General features: G+C 38.0%; 2 protein-coding genes across 11 annotated transcripts in view; one reads left to right on the top strand and one right to left on the bottom strand.

The window, feature by feature from the left end:
- Positions 1 to 1,842: 1,842 nt before the first annotated feature.
- Positions 1,843 to 7,797, bottom strand: zdhhc6 (zinc finger DHHC-type palmitoyltransferase 6). 7 transcript variants are annotated; one of them, XM_042397354.1, is made up of 12 exons: positions 7,701 to 7,777; positions 7,534 to 7,570; positions 5,901 to 6,470; positions 5,633 to 5,724; positions 5,037 to 5,196; positions 4,697 to 4,855; positions 3,965 to 4,018; positions 3,564 to 3,731; positions 3,435 to 3,476; positions 2,857 to 3,005; positions 2,680 to 2,726; positions 1,844 to 2,590 (listed from the first exon to the last, which is right to left on the bottom strand). In XM_042397354.1, exons 3-12 carry the CDS (start codon positions 6,189 to 6,191, stop codon positions 2,490 to 2,492), a joined length of 1,263 nt encoding a protein of 420 aa, XP_042253288.1. In that variant the 5' UTR covers positions 6,192 to 6,470; positions 7,534 to 7,570; positions 7,701 to 7,777; the 3' UTR covers positions 1,844 to 2,489. The 7 variants fall into 7 exon arrangements, with proteins under 7 accessions (XP_042253290.1, XP_042253288.1, XP_042253287.1 ...); XM_042397356.1 differs by lacking the exon at positions 7,701 to 7,777 and having other exon boundaries at positions 1,843 to 2,590; positions 2,857 to 3,002; positions 7,534 to 7,694; XM_042397353.1 differs by lacking the exon at positions 7,534 to 7,570 and having other exon boundaries at positions 7,701 to 7,797.
- A 171-nt stretch (positions 7,798 to 7,968) lies between these two features.
- vti1a (vesicle transport through interaction with t-SNAREs 1A) overlaps positions 7,969 to 26,344 on the top strand; it is a 118,969-nt gene continuing 100,593 nt past the window's right edge. Inside the window, exons 1-3 of one of the 4 annotated variants that reach the window (XM_042397360.1) lie at positions 7,969 to 8,161; positions 14,510 to 14,568; positions 15,572 to 15,682. In XM_042397360.1, the coding sequence (XP_042253294.1) occupies positions 8,068 to 8,161; positions 14,510 to 14,568; positions 15,572 to 15,682 (264 nt within the window). In that variant the 5' untranslated portion in view covers positions 7,969 to 8,067. The remainder of the gene's footprint in view (positions 8,162 to 14,509; positions 14,569 to 15,571; positions 15,683 to 26,344) is intronic. The other 3 variants (XR_006092880.1, XM_042397359.1, XM_042397361.1) reach the window with 3 other exon arrangements.

Genomic DNA, 26,344 nt, shown 5'->3' on the forward strand with positions numbered 1-26,344 from the left:
ATAACAAAAACAGAAAAAAACAAAGAAAAAAGTTACATACTATAGGCAGATACAGTATAACACAATAAGAAACAACAATAAAGTAAATGAAAATATACAAGTAACTAGAAATACCGCCTTGCACTTGTATGCCAACCAGTCAAGTTGCAGTTTACATGCATGATTGTCCAGACTGATATAATATTTGTATTGAAGACTTTGAAGGAATGAAATTAAGTGTATTTTCCTTGTATGTGTTCACATGCTTGGCCAATAAAGCTGAAATCTGACTAAATTTTTTAAATTTTATTTAATCTCTATTTATTCAGGCAGTCTCATTGAGATTAAGATCTCTTTTCCAAGAGATAGAGAGACCCGAGAACAAGAAACATTTATAAGACAAGAACACAATCAGCAAACAGACAAAACACAACAACACAATAAACAGGACATTAATAAAAACAGTTACGAGAATCATAAAAAACATCAGATAATAAAGAGATGTGAGGAAGTTTGGAAGCTTTAACAGTCGAGCTTTATAGATGAATAACATTAGATGGTTATTTCTTCTTGTCTGTTAGGAAGTCCAACCAATCTTGTGATACAGAGAACAATGATGAGTATGAAATTAGTCATTTGTGATAAGGCGTAATTCACTATGATACACAGGGTTTAACTGCTGAAGAGTAGATGGGGCAGCATGACAATACAGAATATCTCAACAGTCAAGGACAGACATGAAGGTTGAAATATAATCACAATCTCCCCTTCTGTTCCTGAGTTATGGTGTTGAATAATGGTCAGAAAAGTGTTTTTGCAGAACATTATGCTGTCACAGTGAAGTTGACCTTTGACCTTTGGGATGTAAAATCACTTCATCATATCATCCTGTTAGACATTTGTGTGAAACTTTGTCATAATTAGTGTATGAATTCTTGAGTTATGGCCAAAAACGTGTTTTGTGAGGTCACAGTAACCTTGACCTTTGACCACCAAATTCTAATCAGTTCATCTTTGAGTCCAAGTGGATGTTTGAAATTTGAAGAAATTCCCTCCAGGCATTCCTGAGATATCGTGTTCACGAGAATGGGACGTACGTACGGACAGACAACCCAAAAACATAATGCCTCCGGCCACAGCTGTCGCCGGTGTGGAAGCATAAAACAAGCTGATTAAAGTGTGTTTTAAAAACCCTACTCACTCATGTTCCACTCACACGTGTTTTCACTTATTTGCCTGATTGAACTTCTTTTCAATACAAAATGTGCTTTATTGACATGTCTCTCTCTGTTTAGTTACACCTCTGAAGTTGTGATGACTTACACCTTCATCATTCTGGTACGTTGAGACTGTGACAAGTGGTGGATAAAATATTCAGATAATTTACTTACATAAAATTAGCAATACCACATTGTAAAAATACTCTGTTACAACTCCAAAATATTAGGAAATAAATGTAAAATGGGGGCAAATCCAAAAAGTTCTGAAGCACAATCAGACAGGTGCCAGTATTGTATCTCATCCATAATTAAAAGGGATTATCGTTTCTTTTTCCACTAACACCAGCTATCTTAAAGCTCCTATTAATCATTAGTTCCTTGATGTAAAGTATTTCATGTTGAAACAGGCTGTTTGATTTGATAAGGTGAGCAGAAAGGTGAGACTGTTGAAAAGCTTGTGATGTCGGAAATTTAGATACATCCTGCTAGTGCAGCATGATGTCGCCGATAAAGATGCGCTGTTTTCAAAAATGGCAGCAGTTTTCCAGGAAGTTCAAACATAGCATTTCTTTAATATAAATCCAATCATTACAGTCCAGAACCTGCACGTAACACTGACAATTAAACAAATGCTGAAAAACTATTTTATACTGCACCCATTCAAGTAATAAATGTGTATTGAACCACGATGACTCATAGGAATCACAAAGAGGCGAACAATTCTTGCAGAAGATTTTTTTTAATTTTCCATTTATACTTTGAGGCCAACAATTTGTTTTTACAAAAATAATAAAAAGAAATTAACTGTTATCTCCGTACTGTAGAAAGAGTTGCATGACGAAGCCCTGGGGTTAGCTGGGCAGAGGCATTGCATAATTAGCAAAAAAGGACATCAACACAAGTAAAAACAACGGATTCAAGTAAAAAGTCATGTAGTCACAATGAAGTCACACAAAAGCCTGGTGGCCATTCTTGAAAATTAAGACTCTTGCTGGGTTTCACTTTTGGTCAGAGGGGTCAAACTGAACCTATGGGACCAGTCCTTCTCATGAATGATGAGGTGAGGACTGTAATATGGTTTGACAGCAAAGTGCTTAGTGAGATTTAATGACCTATGTTGCCTTAAAAAATTGAAATGCGTGAGAAATTTTAATCAAAGAATGAAATTCTTGATAGTGAGCCTGCAGCATCAGGCATGACATCTTTAGTGTATGTGCGTTTACGAACATGTACAGACACCTTTTGTTCAGTTTTACTCCCCTGCTCTACATAAAGCCTGTTGAAAATACATTAATTTACTTTCTTATCGCTGGTGCTATCACTGGCAGCTGTGTCATAATGGCACTTCTCCACACATCGCCTTGGAAACCATCCCCTTATGCGCTCTCCCGCTAAAAGCCAGAACAGAGAAAGGACACTGTTACACATTTGGTTCAAACCACACAAAAGCATCTGTATTTCCTGTCATTTTCATTTTTACCTCTCATTTGCTCCTCGATCAAAACTTTGTCTCCATACATCCACCATCTAAAGAGAAAAAAAAAACAATGTTTAGAAGCTTTTAGTCATAAAAATAACACAATTTAGCTCATTCCTCATCGATTCCCACCAAATTCCTAATTAGAAACATAACCAACCAAGCTCCAAGACAACTCACTTGGTGCCACGAGTGGCCAGGATGGTATCTCCCTTGTTGAGGGGGATCCTGGGTTCCTCGGTGCAGGGGGTTCTGAAAAAGGTTTGGAGACCCTTGCTGAGAGGGCAGCAAGCTCCGTTATAGTCCTCCACTGCCCGATACTGGACCTGCTGGCCGAGCCATAGAAGATATCTGGTTATTCTACTGCACTGCCATCACAATTAAAACATGTTGGACAACTCCTCTCCTGCACACCATACTCTATTCACCAAAGGTTTCTTATTATCATCATCATTATTATCAGGGCCTTCAGAAGGGTGGTGACTGAGTGGAAAAGAGGTATGAGGCTGTTTCCAGTTTTCCTTATATATAATTCATTGGTTGTGTGACTGATAAATCACCATGGATACCATATATACAAAACATTATTATCATCCCTTTAAAAAAAATACTAATTACAAATGATCATTATTCTAATTTGATATGAAAAATCCAGTAGAAACATAAATTACCATAAATACAGAACATATAATATTACAATCATGTTTTTAGAATATTCTTTGGTAAATACAATCTATTCAATTTTGGCAGGTACTTACACTTCTCACTCGTTTATCAGCCTTCTGCTTCAGTTGCTCAATCTGTTTAAATAAGAAAAACATAATTATATGCACTATTGTTGGACAAAAATATCTGACTTTTATCTCACTCAAACAAACTGAACTTACAGTTAAGGTGTACTGGTGACACTTGGGATGGACTGGCCACTCAGTGCCATCACCCTTGGGCGTCCCTGACCATGTGAAAACTTGCTTGAGGTTGAGCCAGCGGCTGCCGAGGTCATAGGGGAAGATGAACTCCTCCCCTGTTTGGTAGTGCTGTATTCTGTCTTTGGCCTATTGGAAAAGAAATAGAATAGTAGTTTATCTTCATAGGATCGAGTGAATTGGGCGGAGTAATTTAACATATATTGTGCTGACAAGTGACAAGGGAAGTTGTGCATATTGGTGATAAAATTTAGATCTAAGAACATTTACACTTAAATGCACCAAAAAAAACCCATCCATGTTTAATTAGACTAACCACCACAAAATATGAAAAAGGTCAAGTGGGTGAAAGTCATTCTCACCTTTTCCTCGATCCAGGACTCGATCGAGGTCTTGTTTCGAAGGATGACTTTCATCTGAAAAGAACACAATGTTTTATTATCAGAAAAAACTTTCTATGTTTTTCGTAATTAACATTATTAAAACTTCATTTTTTTCTCCTGAATATACACAGAGAATATTTATTGGAATTTAAGATATTCAAATTGCCTTGCATAGCCAGCTCATAACTTTTGCTTCACTCTTCGTGGCCTGGGAAAAGTCAGCAAGTATTTTTTGGGACAGCTGTCATTTCAGTTTGTGAATTTTTATTTTCTGATTTGCTCACATATATGTGGCATCGCTTTTTTTGTTTGTCTTTTGTGCTATGTTCTGCACCTTTACTAATTTAATTTCACGTCTGTGCTGTGTTTACAATTTCTTTGTTACATGTATGTACGTAAATCTAAATGAATCGGGATAAACCTTTCACATCTCATTAACCTAGTTTAAATATTTGATAATGAGGTACGGGAGTTTTGAAAGGCAGCAAGTCACATCATTGAATAAGTCCCTCCCATAATCTGCTGACTGGTCAGATATTCACCACGTCTTCCTACTACTTTTGTTTTCTACTGAAAACTGAGCTTATAAGATGTAGTCTGGCTTGGCAAGACTTACGCTCAAATGCTTAAACATAAGATTCTGTAGCCAACAACTTGTGTAAAAGTATGACACCCAATGCACACCTTGTGAAAAAAAACAAGCAAACTTACCTGTATGAAGAAAAGCATGCCAACGGCAATCGTGGTGCCCAGTGCCAAGCCTAAGGCGAAGAGTGTGGCAGCAAAAGCGGGTACACTGAAAGGCATGAGGGGCTGGAATTGACGCACAGCGCTCATGTCGATCTTCACAGTGCTCCAGCCAAATGAGATCTGCAGTGATAAAAAAGAAGACAGCTTGACAATAGTAACTTAAGTGTCATCTGATAAATTGAAAGATGAAACTCTGCCTAAAGAAAAACTGTGGTGGTAATAGGCCATCTACACGCACTACACACAAAAGATGCCATCAACCTTATTTGACGTGGTAAAGCGAGGTAAGGAGACTACTGACCCTTTCATAAAGCTGAGTGTACATGGTCATGATGAAGATGATGGCGGCGTGTGAGCAGCCCAGAGGAGCCAACAGCAGGAAGCTGGTGAAGTACGCGTGGTTCTGGTGACCGCAGCAGTTGTTGATCCAGGGGCAGTGGTGGTCCATCTTCATCACGCACCTGGGGGATGGGAGGCAGAGGAGAGGAGGAGTGCTGGGGGGGATTGACTGGTTGTTTGGGAGGACATCCAGTGACATTTCAAAATAAGAACACAGATAATTTGAGTGTCTAAAATAGATTAACATCACAGGCATAGTTTATCTGAACAGGCTTATTAGGGCCCTGTGTGTTTGCGTATTCTTGTGCACTACGATGTGCAGTGCCGAGGAGAATTCAACGTGCACTTCATAAGCCACATTGCATGAGTGGAAGTTATGTGCACTCCAGGCATTACAAAGCACTGAGCCAGCTCTAGTTTAGCTGAGTGGCCTCTGAGGCATTTTCTTTTCTTTTTTTTTTTAACATTATCTTTACAGCCCTTAAGCTGAATGCATTTTATTTTTTTTTAGGTCACCAGTCCATCCGTGACAGAAAACATGCTCTTAAATGTAGCTACCTGTTACACTTGCGACAGTGATGGGATCTGGGCGCCTTGTACCCTTGGCACACTCTGCAGTACTGTAGGTACTGGGTGTCATGTTGATTCTCCTGTTTGGGGATAAACAAATAAGTTAAACGTCTGATGTAACATTTTTCCTATGATGATATGATAAAAGGTTTCCCTTTACATTATACTGTTCTGTGGGAAATGTGCAGACACAGTTCTTTTATATTGTTCTTTACACTGTCTACAACACACAACAAAAATGACAAATGTCACAAGCCTGTATCTGATTGAGGATCCTTACTGGTTTCCAGCCAAGAGGGATGTAGCCAGGTCCAACAAACATTGCATTAAAGTAGTTGTAGAGGATGAGGACAGTCCAGTTGATGAGCATGAGGAAGTTAATGCTGCCTCCTGTAGTGTCTAGCGGCCAGTACCAAATAATAGAGTCCAGAATTGCCATGGTGGAGCATATAGCAATGACAGACAGGGCGATGACTGGACCCCAGTGGCACAATCGTCGAACCTCATGGAGGTTCTCAAATGTCACAAAGGTTGACAGGAAGTTCATTTTTTCCTCACAAGGTCAGTATCAATATTTTGGCGGTTGAGTTCCTGAAATGTATTGACTAAGCTTCAATGTGTTACTATATGCCACTGCTATCTTGAAAAGTCAGCGGTGCAGACGATGCACATATTTTCTCTCTTCTTCTGACTATCCAGCGACTGGCCTGGTCTTGAGTCACTGGGGCTCTCTGTGTCCCATTGTTCCTTGCCTTGGCAAAGAGCAGCATCCTCTCCGGCCACTCTGGGGAGCACACTATCCTTGTGACAGACTCAAATCCCCCATCTAAGAGAGGAGACAGAAAACTAAAAAATCAGAACCAGCAATGATACATTTCATAACACAAAAGTATAAATGTGAAATGCTGACAGTGCCAAAAGTCTTGTGATGCTCATTCTCATTTTTTAAGTAGTTACTACCAGGATGCGCAACTACTACTGTAGTTATGTCTGGTTTCTTTTTTTCAGTTTAAAGATAAACAATGTGGAACCTGATCCTTTTCTGTGAGCCTAATATACTGTATACAATAACTGCCATCTAGTGACCACTTTTGTTGAGTGAACAAAACACACACACACACAACTGAAAGGCATAAAATAAATAAAATGAAAATCAAACTAAACATTTAGTAAAACTGAATGAGAGAAAAACAAACAAACGAACAAACAAGTACATGACAAAGGACAAATTACAGCTCTGACTCAATAAAGAAAGAAAACAGGACCTAACTCAGTGCTTGTACACTCAATTGCCACTTTATTCGGTGCACTTGGCTAAAACTAATGCAATCTAATACAACGACCCTTAAAGAGAGCTGTTAATTCAACTTTACGGCCATTGCGGAGGCTGGATTTAAGATTATACTGAGAGCTGTTCCTTCTGTTTACTGTATGCTCACTCACAGAAATTGGGTGGATATAATTTCAGCATATAATAGGCTATATTTTCTCACCTTTCTCTCATTTTGCAACACAGGAGATTATAAACTTTAAGTAATAGTTGGTAACTTACTTAAACAATTAGCTAAGTGGCTTCGAAGCAAGCAGATTAAACGTGATTAACATGTAACACATCAATGTGGACAGTATAAGATGTCACTCACAGATTTCGCTTTTCTTCAATAGCGACCCAACTAATTAGCTTCTGATACAAAAGCTAGCTAATTCGCATCAAGAAAAAAAAATACAGAGTATAATTATATGCAAGCGTAAGCAGTGTCAATCGTATTCACATAAAAGTGCGACTACACTGCTAAAAGATTAATACTAGATACGTGATTATATCCTCCGCTAAAACAATCTTTATACGATTTAGCACTGAGGCTACAGAAGCTAGCTAGTTAGCTCACCTGTTAGCCAGCTTGACAAGATACGTATCGGGCTGGACTAACGTTAGTGCAAAAGAAAGGAAACGCGGTTAATAAAGCATCTTAAAAATGCAACAAATGCTTGTTGATACATGTATATCCGAGGTTTTTGTGAAGGAAGAACAAAGCTGTCACTTTAAATTACCAACCTGCTCACTTCCTTGTTTTTTTTTCTTTCTCTCAATTTCTTGTGTAGAAAGACAGGAACCTTTCTCATGATGATCTCAGACAGTATTACCTCCCTTGCCCCCTTTAATCTGAACGAGTTGTTACTCAACCACCAATGAACTTGCAAAAATAATTTATGTGTTCAAGTTTGGCAAAAAAAATGTGACTGATATTTTCTATCCACTTGCTAAACAATTTTCAGTGTCGGGAAAAGAAAAATTAAACAAAGTCTAGTTCCTTGCCGAACACATTTCACTGCGACTCAAGGAAGGAACTCCATTCTAGCCTTGTTGTTATTATTTCAGAGCTAACTTGTCAAGCAGAAAGCCACCTGTTTTAAACTCCAAAATGTCTTCAGACTTTGAGGCATACGAACAGGACTTTGGAACCATTACAGCAGAAATAACAAACAAAATTGGAAAAATTCCCAAACTAAGTGGAGGTAAGTTAAATGCATTATTAGCCCCGGGAAGGCTAGCTAACGGTAGCTTAAAGGGCTTGTGTCATTTTACCATCAATTTATCATATTATTCTCTGGTAAAGCATTAAATAGTGAAACACAGCTCTAGTGTGTTTTTGACTGACGCTGATTTAGCCAGTGTGAACCTTTCTAACACTAGGTTAGCTATGTTTTCTAACGTTAACAGTTACTCGTCGAGTTATGTGTGATTTTTAAAGCTACTAAATCTGTGAACGGTAGTTTTAAGAGGAGAGATAGCTTGCCACTTTAATGATAAGTTAGTAAATATTGACATCATATAAATGAATGTTTAGGCAGTGAACTTTCACTGGTATAGTAGAGTAGATATTAAGACAATAACGAGTCACTGAGAGTAACAGAAGTTTTGAATTACCATGACAACAAAGCAGCTTTCTGAGTTTCTTGTCTGTTTATATAGTCTCCGACGAAACTCCCCAAACTGTGAAATTTAGCAAGTACGTATAGAAAATAGATGGACAGATGGGATGGCATTCATCAAACTATATATGTAAGCCAAATGAGCATTCAGGTGTTTTTAAATGGGAGTATCTGTTCAATCAAGTCAATATTTGTTGCTCCGAACCAATAATCTGTTTTATTGAATTTGTTTGGATAGAGGATTCTCTTCTTGTCGTCTTCGCATAGATTTCACTCATACATCCAGTTTAATGTCTGTAGTAACACGATATGATATATGATATGATATAGTCTACAGCATGGCAGCTACTTTGCAAAGGCTCTGAAACGGCATTTTCACACTGTGAATGATTTTTCTTGGTGGCTGTCAGTTGTAGAATAGAAAAGAATAGAACAGAATAGATATTTTTTGTCCACCAGGGTGAAAAATTGTCTTCGGCTCATCAAAACATGAAGACTCACTACACACGATTCTTACTAGAGATACTAAGAGATTACTAAGAGATAGCAAAGCAGTCAGCGCTAACAATCATTGAGATAAGGTCACATTACACTCTAAACAATAATATCTGTGGCTTTGATCTCAGTCAGTATGGTTGAATGGATGAATTATAATTAGTGAATTATTTAGGACAGTGACCTCTCACCACTCTTTAAAGTGTATCACATTTCTTCAGTCCATATACAGTGGTGAAAGACATTAAAAGAGATAGTCAATCTAAATGGAACCTGCAACATGACGACAGGTGTCCTGAACAGTAAAAAACATTGTGTCTGAATACATCAACGGGCGGTACTGACAGCAAGCACAGCCTTTTGTATACAGGGTGAGAGGATCGTATAGAACACACACCCATGAGGAGCTTTTGTACACAAATGGTAGCCAAGTGGCACAAGCTTAAATCTGTCACAGCACAAAAAGGCTTTAGAGCTCAGAATTACACCCCCCCCCCCCCTTCCGTACAATATATTACTGTATTGTAATTACAGTACACAAAATATTTTTTTAAGTGGGCTGAAATATGGCTGTGCTACAGACCGCACACAATAACTTTCCCCATTTAATGCATTAATGTAGCTAATTCACTTATCTTACCTTGTGTCTTATCAAAATGTTGTTCTTATTATTCTACAACTTGATTAGGTACTAATGCTGGTCATTCACTATGCTTTCATGGCATATTTTTACCATCAGACACTACTATATTCTCTCATTCAAAAGCAGTTTTCCCTGCTACAAAGACATCATCACTGAGCCATCATTGTGCCAGTATCACTCAGTTATGCACAGTAGCCTGTTTGTTCTTGTCAGAGTGAAGACTTGTCCTTATTTACACAGATCAAACACTGTTTTTGCCATGCCTACTACCTCATAAATTTGACAAACTGTATGTCACTGAATACTATTCACAGTAGAGCAAGACTGATAAATTGGCCAGGCCGATATTATTGTATTGCAGATATTAGTATCGGTGTATATGTCAGTTGCTAAGTAACAAGAAATTACAACATAGAAATGCTAAACTAGATTTGTAGTCATTTAATAATAAATGTCCAAATCCGTCGGACTGGACATTCAATGGACTTTACCCTGCCAGCCCTCTTGTACAAAGTCTGTGTAATGTCTGATTGAGCCTATGTGTGAATACAGCAGCTCACTTTCCATAGTATTCACAGCGAATGAGGGGGTGTGTTGATGACGTTTCTATCATGTGGCTGATGCTGGATAAACACAGCAGGCCAGCTAAGCTGCGTTGTTTTGACTGGGCCTGAATGCTTCACTGTGAAGGTAGCACTAATGGGAGAGAGGACTTCCTGTGATTTCTCATAAAATAAAAGCTATTTTATTTCTGACGAAAAGCTTAAAAATGTCAAATTCCAACTGCAGTGTACTTTTTGTGTCACGTCCTGCTTCCTGCACGTTCTACTCAGGCGCCACCCCTTGCCGAAACAAAACAGAGTATTTCCAATAGTTGAGAACACGTCTGACATAGAAAATCTCCTGTTGTGTGCTACAAAGGGCAACTCCAGACGAAGTCCGAACCTGATTCTCTGGACATTGTTTTGAGTTCATTAAAAACGGCTTTAGAAACAGTGTCACTATTAGTTTGTCAACCAGAGAGCACTAACCACTCTGGTTTTTCAATTATAAAATGCTTTGCTCAGTATCTCTAAAAAAAAAAAAAAAAAATCCGCAAAAAATCCAGTAGTGGCCTGGTTATAGTTCAGAGTTGGAAGTAGAGGTTTTAAAATGAACTTTGAAAGTAGATAGATAGATAGATAGCCTTTAGGGGATAGCAGGGGAGACCAATTGAGAGTAAGGCTCTCATTTTCAATGGTGCTCTGCAGATAAACCACCAAAACTACCATGTAACAAAAAGTGTAAAAATCAGCAATCCTATACAAAGCATAAATACAACACAAACAGAAGACAAATGACTTACAAAATCCAAAAAAACACAAAGCAGTCACAACTACGAGTACTCACAGTTTAAACTTGTAGTTTAAGTTTTGAGTGCTAAAAACTGCTTCCAACCCCTAAACTTGGAACATTTATCTCTGGGCTCACACTTGCTCATTGGTTTTTCAAAGGACACTGTCTCTCACAAAACCTTGCCTGACTGAATATTTCTGGTTTGGAATTGGCATCTTTGAAGGTTCATGGCAGCCCATTCCACAGAGTAATTCCACATTGCTTAATCTCGCCATCTGTTGACTGTGTTAGAGTAAGCCCATATGAATATTTACAAAGCCAGGAAACCCATTACAGCTATAAGTAGTTGTTCAATGTTTTCTGCCACCAACAGAATAGTTTACAGTTGAATTTCAATTCCCTTCCTACTCATTAAGGTTTTTTTCTTGTGTCCTTTCTTAAGTCCCCCCTGGCTCTTCTTCCTGAAGTGGCTGAATTTTGTCTGTGGTTTGACAGTCCTCTATTTAACACATTAATATAGCTCCAGACAAAGGGCTTTTGTCATTGCTGTTGTATCACTCTATTTCACATGTGCACAATTGCTGATAATGGCCAGGGCGTGTGAAAAAATGTCCTTGACTGTCTTCATTCAAGCTAGAGTCAAATGAATGTGTGTTTATATATTTATTTGTTCCCATCCCCCTCAAAACCTAAGGTTCAAGGAATATTTGAATAAAAATACAATGAAATGTTAGACCTTGTTCCATGAAACATGAATGTCATTTTTTTTCCTCCATATTTTGAGTGTTCATGGAAGAGATTGCTTGTCAGTCATTGCAACTCAAATATGGAACATTTTTGAAAAAGTAAAAAGCTCTATTTCTTCTTTATTTGCCTTACCTCTGTAAACAAAACTCCTCATCCGTCCGTCAGCAAGTTTTAGTCTTGGTAAATATCCTTACATATTTCACAGCTCTCCAGCTCAGGCTTGAGTTTGAGCAATAAAGCACTATCTCACCTTTCAGTGAATCGCCTCTGGCTGTTTACTGTGTAGGTGAGGTTGGACACAGGTTTTAAAAATGAATTTGAGGACTCGCAAAATGTAATGTTGGCCCACGGTGCCTGAGAAATGAAGACCATTTGCTTTGCTTTTTTACAATGGTGCAATCCCACAACAGATTGCCTTGTGATTTGAGCTTGAAGTTTTGTTGACTTTGCATTTAAATTATTTAAAAGGCTGTTAATTATTTATCAGATTTGGGAATTGAAAAGATTTGCTCATGGTTCTTGATGTATTTGATTAAATGGTTACTATTTAAAATGACATTCATTTAGAATATAAATATTTGAATTAATCACACTTAAGATTTTTTGAATGACTGTGTTTTTGAGAAAGGAAATGGGGATTGGTCCTCCTCTGTCTTAGATTACCTGTTTCAAATCTGCTTTGACAGTAGAATATTGTGTCTTCTCAAAGACGATTTACAGTTTGGCTTTCTTTTAAAGACGTTAAGTGCTCTTCAATTCCTTTATCTATTGATCATTGTTATCTGCTGAAATTGTATTGTCTTGTTTCAACAATAGTCACCTCTTGGCCTATACTATCTTCTAAGATTCTTAGTTTCAGGTGTGTGTAAAATACATAATAATACACGTTTCATTTTGCCAGACTTTAGCAAAAGAAGTGTTGAGAGGAGAAAGGAAGGCCCTCATCTTTACTTATTGTGCATGAGACTAATTTCAGTTTTTCAGAATACTAAAAGATGTGATGATTTAGCCTCCAAGTGTAGTGTAGAGCTACACTCCTGAATAAAATGGAGACACAATTAATGCTAAAGTATTGTCAATCTTGGCTTGAGAACAGGACATGTCCACTATTACTTGTTAAATTACTGTCACTGTGCCAATGGATATGGATATAAAGATGTTAACACTACTTTAAGACAGAAAAAGTCAAGAATTTTCTAAGGCTGTAATAAGGCTGCAAGTAATCATATAGATTTATTTGAATATGCAGATTTTTCTTAATTAATTGGTTCATCATCTTTTGCAATGTGAATATAATGACGAAAGCAATCACACATTACCAAAAACTCAAATAGATGTCTAAAAAAAGACTTAAAATTAAGATTACTCATTTTGTCTGGCCAACAGTCAGAAATGTCAAACATTTCAATTTACATGAAAATCATTCAGTGGGAAAAAAAAAGCAAATTCCAACACCTGAGAGTCTGTAAGCAGTAAAAGTTTGATATTTTTACCGGCTATACATCATGGCTGTAAAGGCTTTGCACATTAACGCAGGTGTTTTCAATCATTTTAGCTAATTAGACCACCAGCTTGAAGGTGGGTAGAGGTATCCTGGGATTTATGTGAGGTCACCACACTTCATGTACTAATAATAAACACATTTCACCAAATCCCCAGATGCACCAACAGGAGAGTTGTTTGAGATGTCAGTCAAGCACAGTCTGTACATGCTTGTGTCTAGGTTTACCATTAGTGTGCAGGACTTTTAACAATAACTTGGTTATTAATCTGTGACTGTACTAGAGCTGCGATTAGTTGATTAGAAAATTAATCACCAAGTGTTTTGATAATTGATTAATTGTTTTGAGAAAAAAAAATGCTAAAATTCTCTTGTTCCAGCTTCTTAAATGTGAATATTGTGTGCTATCTTTAGACCTCTGATAGTAAACTGAATATTTTTGGGTTGTGTACTGTTCGGACACAACAAGACATTTTAGTCTTCCGTAAACGCTGATCGATATTTTTCACCATTTTTTGACATTTTATAATCGAGAAAATAATCCACAGACTAGTCTATACCAAAAAATTAGGTAGTCAAACACATTTTGTCCTGTTTAAACATTTAATGATGTTTGATCGCTAAACAACCAAACCAAACCTTTAACCTCCATGTGGTTCACTTTCAGGGCAAAGAGCTCATATCAGAACAAAGACCAGTTTAATGTGTACAGGAATTAAAGCGGTAACATTGTTGCCTTAAATAACAATAGAATGTAGTTTAACACGGGGTTGGACACACACATGTGTACATGCTCCTTTGGAACTCACGCAAGTCCTAATGAGTTTCAATGGGTAATGTGGAAGAGCAGCCACAGGGTGAGGTGCAGAACAGTGCGTTAGTCATTTTGAGTGGGACTCATACTTCTGGCAAGTGAGCAAAGCTGACACCTCCCTTCCCTTTGAGTTGGCACGAGGTGTCTCACTGCTCCTCAACAGAAACCAACAAAGGCCTCACAGACGCCAATAACTAAGAGACATCAAATGTTGGCTCGTCGTGTGGAGAGAATGTGTAAATATATCTTCAAATGTGTCCTCGTGTGTTGTTTTCTCCCAGTCTCTTTCTTTCTCTCTCCCCCTCTCTTCCCCCGTTGCGGGGGAGTTAGGTTGTTGTCATGAAGCGCTGTTCCTCTGTCGGCTGATCAATATGTTTCTGTTTTTTTCCCTTTCAGAGGAGAAGACACAGCTGGTTCTAAATGTCGACAAACAGCTTGAAGAAGTCAGAGAGTTGGTATGTCTTTGATCAGTAATTTTCTCCTCTTCCCATTTCCTAAATAATGAATTTGTGGAAAGAGGGAGGGGACAATATTCACTGGCACCAGACAACAGCACCTGTATTATCCTGGTGGTGACATGACATGCAGACACGCACAGACACACACAGACACACACGCAAGACACACACACACACACACACAGATGCACACACTTCACATGGCGGAAAGGAGGCTTCCTCCTCACATGATTACTTTCCAGTAATCTGCTTTTAAGTGACACCCCTATGACACATTTCAAGCCATTATCTTGAGGTGGGAGTCTTCATGTTGCTGTTTAAAAATGAGCAAAGTCACCTGACAGAGACAAATTGTTGTTGCAGTTGTCTTCTTATGTCACAGTGATTAGTTTCTTCCAAATCCACCACAGAGAGACCTGTCTAGCCATGCATCAAATGTACTTTTACTTCATTCACTATGACATTGTTGGGCCTGTGCATGTCACTGCAATGAAGGGGCCCTCATATTTGATTGTGTATTTATCTACAGAACAGCCTTCCTCTGTCATAACTTTTATCACAGCTGAGTGATGTGAGCGGGAGACATGTTTTCTTTTTACAATCAACATTGGAACGTATTAAAGTTAATGCCATAGAAGTTGCTCATCTCAGAAAGTTTAATAATCTTCAGAGTTGTCTCAGTTTCTATCTTGAGCATTTATTTTCTCATATATATATATATATATATATATATAGTAAGCCTTATGTGAGTGTTAGCATTACAATATTTTTAGATTGCAAGAAAAATATGATCATTAGAGAATAGGGATGCGTAGATTTTAAGCCTGTTCAAGAATTTTATGAAAAGGATTATAATTAAAAGTATACATTCCACCAGGTTGGTACCTTTTACATTATGATTATAATTTGGAGTAGAATAAAATTTGAACCCGTCAGTCTCTAAACAATTTGGTGTATTTGAAATGGTTACTAAATAAACTGTATTAACTGCGGGTTTTAGCTGGAGCAGATGGACCTGGAGGTGCGAGAGATCCCCATCCAGAGCAGAGCCATGTACAACAGCAGACTGAAGAGCTACAAGCAGGAGATGGAAAAGCTTGAGAAAGACTTTGTAAGTACTTAAACACTTAGTGAAATCTTTTGTTAATGCTTGTTGAAACATTACAGTTATAATGCACACCATTTACATTTAGCAAATCCTCTTAAAAAGTGTGATTTCCAAAGTATGCATGTGTGTAATATAACATACTAGATATGCATATGACAGTTTAAAAAGTTGCCAAAATCATTTCCTTTGTGGTGTGTATGCACATCTATTGTTTTGCCCTCTCAACCAAACTCTCTCTCTCTCTCTCACAGACACACACACACACACACACACACACACACACACTCGCACAGTCCTACACTGAAGCTCAGTGGTGTATCCACCGAGGTTAATTCAGAGTTTGTGTTTGAAGTTGCGAGCGATGCCTTTTGAGAACAGGTTGTGTGTGTTTGTGTTGTTGCTGCTGGATCTGGCCTTGTTTATTAATTTATAAATCACTGTATCGTGACTTGATCTCTAGCCTCTATCAAAGCTTAATGAAGAGTCCAGTCTATTGGGTCACTTGCTTTTAGTCTATATTGTTGGCTACCAATATTTCTCAACATACTTCACTTTAATATTGTAGGAATTGGCAATTATCCAATGCACATCGATTACTTGAGTCTTTTTTTAATTATTATTTTAGTGTCTTTTCTTATTACCCTTATAAGTCACAAAAGTATTTCTAAATTATAGTTTGTATTCAAATCTTTTCCTTGCAAAAATATGTATATTTAATGATATCTTTTTTTTTTTCTGTTGCCTGTTATTGTTTTCTGTTGTCAGTTTTGTTGTGCTGGTGCTCACAACACGGTCATAAACCCATAGCGTAAATCCAACCGACCTTGAGCTTGAGAGTAGACGAGTCCTTCCACAAATCACAAGTGAAGTGAAATAAACCCACAACTTCAGAATGGTTTTTTTAAAAAAAAATAAATACAGAATTGGACATTTAAGAACTTTTAAATTAATTCATAATTCCTCAAAACACTGCCGACCTGAGATAGTTGCAACATTAACCTTGTTGTTAATGTGGTCCCGATGTGATTTTGCTACCTCTAGCTTGTTATAAACTATTGAGTTAAATAACCAGCAAAGTTTTCTCGAAACCTTGAAATGTATTCAAGGTGTAGCGTTCCACTCAAGTGTGAGCTTTTCTTTACTTTGAATGAGGATTTATTGTTTGGTAGCTAAAGCTTGAAGGAAAGGATTTCAGAAAATAATGGCAATCACTGCAAAACTGATGATTAAATAAAGACATTATAGTCAGAATTATAAGTGTTAAATTCTTTTGTGTTTGTTAAAAAATTAAACGAAAGTCCAGACAAATCGTAACATGTAAATAAAACATAACTATTACAAATTACAAACCGGACATTTTTGATGTTCTTTACCTTTTTTGTGTCTCATGCTTCTTCCTACCACTGACAATCAAAAATAGTATGAAATAAAACCTGTTTAAACGTCACCTTATTTCTGAATTATCTCAAACATTTTCAGAAGATCTAATATCATTAACCACAAGGTGTTTTTTTTAAAAATCTGTATTGAATTAAATTTGGGATTAAAACAGCATCCCCCCCCCCAAACCCCTCACTATTCCAAGTGCAGAACAAACAAGTAAACAAGCATAAACAACGCATTTGAATGGAGATATCTTATGCTAGTGATCTGCGAGTACACCACAGAGATGTGCAAACTGAGATCACAGAGGAGATCTCCGTGCCAATACAGTTTGCTTTCCTCGCCACGGGCATTTAATTGGCAGACGATTAATCTTTAACTTTTCTTCTCCCCACACTTACCGTGCTTAATCATCAAGCAGTTAACACCTGCTGTGGCGGATATTGGTGCTAATTTTCATTACTTGCATTTTTATGCCTGTCTTAGGGGCGTGAGTGAGGAAAAATTGGTCTCTTTAACCTGCTAACAGTTAGCAGTCCTCCGTCCACTTTATAAAACTAAACCTTGTTGTCCTGTATGTGCAGTAACAGAATATGATTGGCTCTAAATACTTACTTCCATGCCATATTATGTGTCATGGTCCACAATACTGACATGCTAAGCAGAAGGTAGCAGTAGGATAGTCCTAGAGGATAAAGAATAGAAGAATATTGGCCTGCTTCTAACTGTGACTCCCCAGTTTGACAGAGTAATTTTCACTTTTATACCTCTGTGTGTGGTGTGGTCAGATCAGTGTACATTTAAACTAGGATCACCCCCCTCACACAGTAACATCTAGTATATCTGGTCTCCCGTAAATCTGATGCAAGTGTTCAGAAGGCAAGAACTTCAGCCCCCTCAGATGTGCTTCAGATGTGCCAAATGCTATAGCTGAGCTCAGCCTCTCACTTCCTGCAGGCCTAGGGAGGACATGACACTCCGCTCGAAAGGCGTCCAGTGGAAAAAAGGCAATCTCCTTTCTTTTTAATGTAAAAAGCCCCAGCTTTGTTGTGCTTTCCGTGGATATCAAGGCCTTTCCACTCCCTCACTACCCCACCCCACCCCCTACCGGCCTCCCACGGGTGTCTCCCCCCTTAACATGCTCTCTCATCCTCCCATTCACCCGTGGTTTGAAGTCTTCCTACCACCGGTGTGCCAGCTTGAGACCTCATTCCTGCTCCTTTCCAGACAGGACCCGAGTCGACCCCAGTAACCCAGCCATTTCATCCAGGAAGAAAACTTATCAAACGGGCATCCCAAAGGTGTAGCTTTAGCTTTGTTGTTTTGGCTGACAGCTTCATTGTGATAATAGAGGGGACAGCGGGGTCTTAAAGGTACTGGTCCAGGACAAACAGGCAGTGCAGAAGCCAAAGGGGATGCCAGCCTGACCAAGAAAAGTATAAGTAAGAATGGGGGGGGTGGGGAATTAAAATGAAAATCCTATTTGATAGAGTGTTCAAGTCAGGGGAAGCAGAATGGCATGGTTCTTAAAAGTGTCTTTGATCAAGCAAAAAAAAAAGAGGCCTAACATAAGCTTAATTTAATGAAATCTATTGGGTAAACAGAGCCACCGTCTTCAAAGGGACACGTTTGGTCTGTCCCAGAGGGGAAGGTGGGGGTCCGCAGATGTCCGCTGTGTCTCAGAAAACGCAATCCATTTTTGAGGAGGTGTCTCAAATTACGTACCATGCTAATTGTAAATGTCTAATTGCCTTTGACACGGGCATGATGAGATGTCAGCCATAAGATGTCATAAAGCAACGACGGCTCAGAGATTTAGAGGTGATTTTTGTCAGTCCTGGAAACTCATGGTTGCTGGTGTCTTCTCTGTTGTCAGTGCATATTTTGAATATCAAAGCCGTTCCTTTCTTGCTCTTTTTCAAAGGTGTTCCTTGTTGTATTGTTATATCTGTACTTGAATATGCTAAGTAAATAGGAAATATTTTTAGTCTCACGCAGCTTTCAGTGAACTCACAGTTAACATTGTTAAAGTGTGTCTGAACTGATTTTAAATATCATTATATTATTGGTAAAACAGAACTGAAACAACTGTGTCTTACTTGCCAGCTTGTTTAAGACATCAATTGAATTTTCTCAAGAAATGTTGGTCCCAAATCTAAAAGGTGCATCTCTAAATTCACTCTTATTACCTCACATTAGTTATAAAGTTTAGAGCATTCTGTCTTGAATACTAACAAACAAATTATTCATAAAGCTTTCATCAATTTTTCTGTACTTTTTTGAAAACCCTGAAGTGTTTGGAAATGACACAGATCATTGTTGCTTCTACTTTTTCGCACCAGTATGACTCCTGCTCGCACTAGCTGGGGTGGTTGTTGATGTCTTTTTGCAGCAGATGGCGGTATTGCTCTAAGAATTTTCCTCTACTTAAGGTAGATGACAAGGACAATATTGGGCCCATTTACCAATTACTATGCCTTTCAGATGTATGAGTGGACTTGCTATAATAAATCCTTCCACTTATTACTATGTCTGACCTCATCCTTTATGCTTTGTAATAAAGATTGAAAATAATGTTACTGAAAATGTCCTTGTGGTAAAAAGCCCCTTTAATAAAATGTGCCTTTTACTTGTTCCAACTTCATATAGTTTCTTTAGATTGTCCACTCTTCTCTCTGCCCCTTGATAAACTGAAAGTTAATTATAACTGCAAAACAAAATATAAATGAAATAGTGTCCCTATAGGAAAGTTGAATGTCTTTCATTACACTGTAAGCATTTCATACTCACTAATGTTCACATATCCTCTCTCAATTAATCTTACTGACATGAAGTGTTGCTGCTAATATGTCACCTCTTTAAGTTGTGTTTAAGGAGGTTATATTTACATTTTTTAATTATTTGTCTTTTCAATAGCAAAAAACATATCTGGCCCTATAATGTTTGAGGCTTTGTATTGAAGGATCCTTGACTCCAATAAAGGTTAATTGGTAGTTATTAAATATCAAGCTCTGACAAGTTTATTGTTGAATACTTGTTCATTTTCCTCTCCTTAGTGGGAATGGATGCCAGTAGTGGTCAAGACACTTTTGTAGATGGCACGAGAGGCACTATGTAATTTTTCTATCACAATGTGGCAGGATTAATTTTGTAAGATCAACCCCATTTTTGGCTGAATAGAAAGCTATTATTAACTCGTGGTAATATGCTATATGCTATTTCAAGGAGGATCAAGGACCATGAAGGTGTTATTCATTACCAAGCATCTGTGTTTCTTTTGAAACGCATATCATTACTCAGTCTTTATATGAGGTTGATAAATATGTTGTCACAGCACATAATGTAAGTTCTTACAAAATGTTAAAAATGGGCTAAGGTCAAATTTTGATTCATCTGAAGCACGGTATTTAACTTAAAAGAGGCTTATTCAATATGATTAGAAAATATGGAGTGATTTTCTTCTGTCTGGTAGTCATGCCAGCCTGGCTTCATTTATTCCATTATGAATCTTGCAATAGTTGATTGTGCTTGTGTTTTCTGATATTGAATCATGAGGTCAACTGTCACAGGGACAGTGTACAACTATCCTTTCCTAATTTCTGATTGTCTATTGGAGTATTTTTTGAAGTCACAGTCACTGTCAAGAAGGATGACTGGACTGCCTTTTTCTTTAATAAAAACCTTTTTAGATGGAATATCTCCTAGTGTCCATCCAGGGAGATAATTAATGCATTTCCAAAGAGTCAGCCAACCTTGAAATATTGAACAGTTTATTTGCCAGGTACGACCAAGGTGAATAGAATGAAAAAGCTGTTGGTAACTGTTCCCTTTTTTTATTTATATTTATTTATTTTTATGCCTTCATAAGTGGTTTTCAGTGACCTAAAAAAATAACTTGAAATTTTGCTTTAAATGGGGTTAAACATTGAGTGCTGCATGTAATGAATTGGCGCATTGGACCTTTAAGCACAACTTGTGAATGAGGGGAAATGATTTGATTGAAATGTGGAAATACAAATGAGATGAGTCAGTGATCTAACGGATTTGACAGAAAACAGACTTTTTAAAATTAGTAGTCATGGACAAGTCAAGGTTGTGGAGACTATTCAACTTAAGCAGAGAGCAGTCAAAAACATATTTAGTTTGGCACAATTAGCAACCTAAAAAGGGAAAGAAGAGTTTGCAAAGTAATTTATCAGAAAGTTTTGTTTTCGCGTTAAGAAGCTCTGACATCATAAAAAACATTTTTTAAACTAGATGTTGATAATTATGTTGAGATTTAGGTTTTGATGGGATATTTTAGGACCACTGACTGTACTTCCCACACTAGAGCCACACTAGTAGTGCTTATAAATTTGCATTGTTGTAATCCATCTTGAAGGGTTCTTGTTGTTTGCCCCCCTGTCCTCGTTATGGTGACTCCTGCAAACAGACAACATGACAGACCAACATTAGTTGGATGTTAGACACTTTAAATCGCCTTAGGTTGACTTGGCATGCTTGTTCTTATTAAACACTAAGGAGTAAAGGCAGATTGACTCTTTTCATGGTTTGTTACTTAACAACCCATCACTGACACCAAAGTCTAATCACTCATAGCCAGTCATAAAAGGACTTCCTCAATTGACAGGGATTTTTCCCCTATATTTCCTCTGAGCTGAGTGCAGATTTAAGATGTAAACAAATAGATCTTCTTCTCTGCTTATGAATCATGTCTTTCATTTGGAAGTTGTTGTGCGCAGTATGTCTTCCTCAGGCCCTTTGTGGATTTGTGGCATTCGAGGCTTTTCCATGTCCTCTTTATGGACACGAAGATGGGATTCATTTGTGGATTAGCCTTTTGTCACTCAAAACTCAAACCATGTTTTTATGGGTTTGATGGTATAATGGCAGCAGTGGGTCAAATCTGGGTTGAAGGACAGTGTCACAAGAAGGACAAAAGGATGTGTTGTCCCAGAATGTTCATATTCAATCATTAAAAGATGTGAGCAAGACATAGCCTAAACCAGAATATCACAATGTGCAATAGTTTGTTGATTCTTATTTTTTTGACAATGAAATGTATGGTTCATGTTTTGCATAACAGGTTATGTTTAAATCATGGCAGACACTGATATTTAGCTGTTATTTTGTACTGATAATGCTAAATTCTAACATGGAATCAATCATTCCTTCACTGTGAATAATCGTTAATAAGTAATTGAAGTAATTATTTTGATTTGAATTGGAATTTTTGTCTTTCAAGTTGAAAATGCACTTTTGGCAAAGTATAACTTAATTGACTTGAAGGCTATGACAGCATTAGCAGCCAGATATGATGCAGTTAAGCAATTCTATAACTAGGGCTACAGCCAACCATTATTTTCATTATTGATTAATCTGTCAATTAATCAATTAGTTATTTGGTCTATAAAATGTCAGAAAATGTTCTTGGATGTCTCCCGACCAAGAGTCCACAACCCAAACATATTCAGTTTACAATCATAGAGGACTAACGAAACCTGATAATATTAACATTTAAGAAGCTGGAACAGATTTTGTCATTTTTATTCTTAAAAAAATTGTCAAAACAATTAATCGATTTTCAAAATAGTTGGCGATTAATTTTCTGTCAATCAACTGATCTGTTATAATCGACCAATCGTTGCAGCTCTGTCTACTACAATATTTGACTTCATTTTCCATTCCTGCTACATATAAATAGTGTATTTTTCAATTAAAGTCATTGTTAACCCAACCTTCTAACTATGTAATTTAGGGTCTTATGCACACAATACTAAGCATCTAAAAAGTATTAGAAATGAGCTTCAATCCAAATTCAAAATATTGTCATTTAAGTTTTTGTAAACTTTCCTGATATTTGGTTTGAATTAGGCGTGTTTATGCTCAGACATTTATTGTGAATATTACGCAATTAATTCCATGAACCAATCATAAACGACGTGACGATTGCCAGAGTTTCTATGGTAATAGTAGCGTTCCTGCATCTCAGCCCAGTTAATTTTGCTATATTCGTCATTACTGTGGCTGATTACCCACTGTACATTTAAACGTACACCAGTTCTGCTTAAGCACTCCTAGCTATCTCCTTCTTTTAGCGACTTTCTCGCTAATCCCGCAGTTTACACGCTTTTCAGATCTGCTAGTTACCTTAGCTTAGCTGCTAGCAATAGCTTCTCTCCCTCTTGTTCTCCTGCTCTCTCTTGCTCGGTGTGTCTTTATTGGTAATGGTACATGTAATAAATGTAGTTTATTTAGAGGTGAGGCTCTGCACCATGGAAATTCAGTTGTTAGCTACTGTAGTTAGCTAGCCCCTAGCTGGTGCAGGTGTCAATCAAAATGTGATCTGCCAAGCCTACACAGTCTTGAGAAATTATCTAAACAGCAAAATTAGCTGTTTTTTGAACTAAGTTTTCTAATAGTTATGAACGTTTATTTTCACTCAGCTTAATGAGACACTCAACTTTGATATAATTTATGCATTTTTACTTTTTCAAGCTAAATTTTATTACTTAGCAGCTCTGAGTTTGACCACTAGAAGAATTTTAGTGCAAAATTATCACAAAGAAATATGTTTTCCAACAATTTTGTTAATTTGTTAAGTGATGAGATTCTAGACAAAGAAGTGGGAATATATTTTGGGGTCACTGTCATCCTTGCACAGTCATTAACAAGATGAGTTCTTGTCAGAGGTAGTCGACTCGCAGAAATCGCATTAACTATAATTTGTAAGCAGATCACCTCCAACTCCCTCTCCATCTCTTTATGTTAACACTTGTCTGTATGGATGGGATATCTGCATTATGCCTGAAGCATAGGTTTTTTTTTTTTGGCATTGTGCAAATTCGGCCGTTATCCTTCCGTGCGATCGTTTCCTCTCCCGCTTATCTCTCCTGGCCCCTCCAAAGTCACCGTACTTCCACACACACTGACAGCGATCAGTATAGCTTTCAGACACTTGTCTGGCTGAGTCTGCCATGAAGCGAAGGCCCTCCCAGGTCCCCTCGCTGTCCTCAGGGCTTGTGTGATTGAGTGACTGGAGTGAGTGGGGGCCAAAGATAATAAGGGAGAAAATATAAAGACATGGGGCAATGATATGATAACATCCCCTTCTTCCTCCTCCTCCCCCTCCCTCTCTTTACTCCCCTTTCCACCTCCCCTTCACTTTTCCTTCTGTTCTTCTTTCTGTCCTACCCCCGATTTCCGTGCACCAAGCCTGTCCCACGCAGTAGTGTAAACCAGAAGTGACATGTGACACCCACTCCCCAGTGATGTGCTGACAAGCGGGTACTAGAATAGGTGACAATGTTTTCTTTTTTTGCCAGACTGGCTTAAGTATGGTGAAGGGATTCATGAAGTATTTATGAAATATATTATGAATCATTGGGTCTGTGTTTTTTCCCTCTGTATTTTAGGCAGTGGCATTTGCTTTTTAATAAGAAAGCCTCAGAGAAGGCGAGAGTGAGGAAAGGGGTAAATAGAGGAAGAACTCTTTACATTGCATCCTTACTAGCGTTTCTTCGTAGTTAAAGCTCTGTGTTTACACATGTTTTGACCCCTGCTCACACCCCTTTCACACACACGCAGACACACAATTAAACTTAGTTTCTTCCTCTCATCCTAAGTGTTTCTAATGAGGGAGCGTGCCAGAAAGAAAGGGAAAGTGTTTTTGCTCTCAGCGACCAACAATTTTGCCTTTTCTCTGGTGTTTTTGAAGCCTGCAGTGGAATCTGGCTATGGCCTTGATCAGAATTACATTGTGGAAGATGAATTAAGGGTTTTTTTTTTTTTTTTTCAATTATCCCAGAGGTTGGCCACCATTAGAGCATCAGCCTACTCCTGCAGTGAGACTAAACTCTTTAGTTTTGTTCCCCTCATCACCATAGAGCACTTGTTTGTTCTGCATTGTCAAGCTTTTTGTGTATTTTCATCTTTGTACATTTTTATTCAGAAATTATCCGTTTCACATAACACATTTTCTGCTTTAAGTGCTTGTATCAAATGGCCAAGAATACCCAGTAGAAAAAAAAAATCTGTTGCCTGTTAAAAAAAAAAACACAATCAAATTATCAAATTGCTCATTAAATAATTGTTATTTATGTAGTTTTTACTTTGCAGTGGTCCTTTTATATTTTCCCCTACTTTTTTCTTTTGAAGAATGAACAGCAAGTGATTGTTTTGTTAATTATTCAACTCAACTGTATATTCCTGGGTTGATTATAACATGTTCTTTTCTACATACTTTTGTTTTTTTTTTAGAATCTGATTAAGAAGTGTAAGCAACTCTTCTCTGCAGCCCTCATTTCTCATAATTTTTGAACAAATGTTGTGAATTCCAGTACAAAACCTGCAGACTCCCAGGAAACTGGTGAGTGTATTGGGAAGTTCAGGAGGGCACATGTTGGAAGGGCTTTGGAAGGGGGCCTTACTGGCCTCATCAGCATTTGAATGTGTTCCGGCTAGTGAAATAACAAAGTATACATAAATATATAGAGATAATGATCTGGCTAAGTCCCTATGTGTGCTGCTGTATTCTTATGCTAATGAGCTAGCTATTCAGCACCAACAATGGTCACATTACAAGAAAAGGCAAGGCACTGAAGGAGATAGTCTTCTCTCTGCATGTCCACTGACGGACGCGCACACGCACATGCTCAGCAGGCCCGACTCCTCTCCCTTTGTGTCTAGGTTTTTTTTATTACATTTTTCAATTTTAGATAACACTCCAAGAATAGACATCAAACAAAAATGAATCATAAATCGAGGTCAGGAGTGAGCCTCTTTCCAAAGCAGAGAAAGGGTTAAAAGTGAAGGTATTTCTTTCTTTAAAAAAGATGGAAAGACTGATAGGAGAGGAGCTCTTCTCAGCAGAGGGTTCAGTGAACCATATGTAGGTAGCCACAGGCTAATGGGCCGGTTGGTCCCTGGCTTGCCAGGTATCCCACATTGCACATCCTAACACCCCCCTCCGCACACACACACTCTCTCTCTCTCCTCGTCATCCTCCAACATACATCTCTCCCACCCCTCCCACCTTCACTCTGTGAAAATCCCTCCTCCACTTTCCTCTAATCTCACCTTTTTCTCTGGTGCTGACCCGGGGAGGCCCACTTTATTCCCCACTGCATGCCAGAAGCCAGCGTTGTGATCGGAGCCCGGGCCCCTGTGCTGGTTCCCCCTCTCCTCTCCTCTCTCCTTGCCCTGGCTGCCCGCCTCCCCGACGGCTCTGCTCTATTGATTTACTCCTCCAACCAATGCTGTCTGTCTCTGTTTTGCACCACC

This window comes from Thunnus maccoyii, chromosome 20, assembly GCF_910596095.1.
Source record: "Thunnus maccoyii chromosome 20, fThuMac1.1, whole genome shotgun sequence".
NCBI classification, from domain to species: Eukaryota; Metazoa; Chordata; class Actinopteri; order Scombriformes; family Scombridae; genus Thunnus; species Thunnus maccoyii.

What these genes read in the sequence shown, in the direction of transcription:
- zdhhc6 (XM_042397353.1), bottom strand. Translation starts at nt 6,191, where the DNA reads ATGAACTTCCTGTCAACCTTTGTGACATTTGAGAACCTCCATGAGGTT. An exon ending in ACACTCAGCTTTATGAAAGG is followed by an intron (nt 4,856 to 5,036) that starts GTCAGTAGTCTC and finishes TTATCACTGCAG; the next exon opens with ATCTCATTTGGCTGGAGCAC. An exon ending in GTCACCAGTACACCTTAACT is followed by an intron (nt 3,477 to 3,563) that starts GTAAGTTCAGTT and finishes TTATTTAAACAG; the next exon opens with ATTGAGCAACTGAAGCAGAA.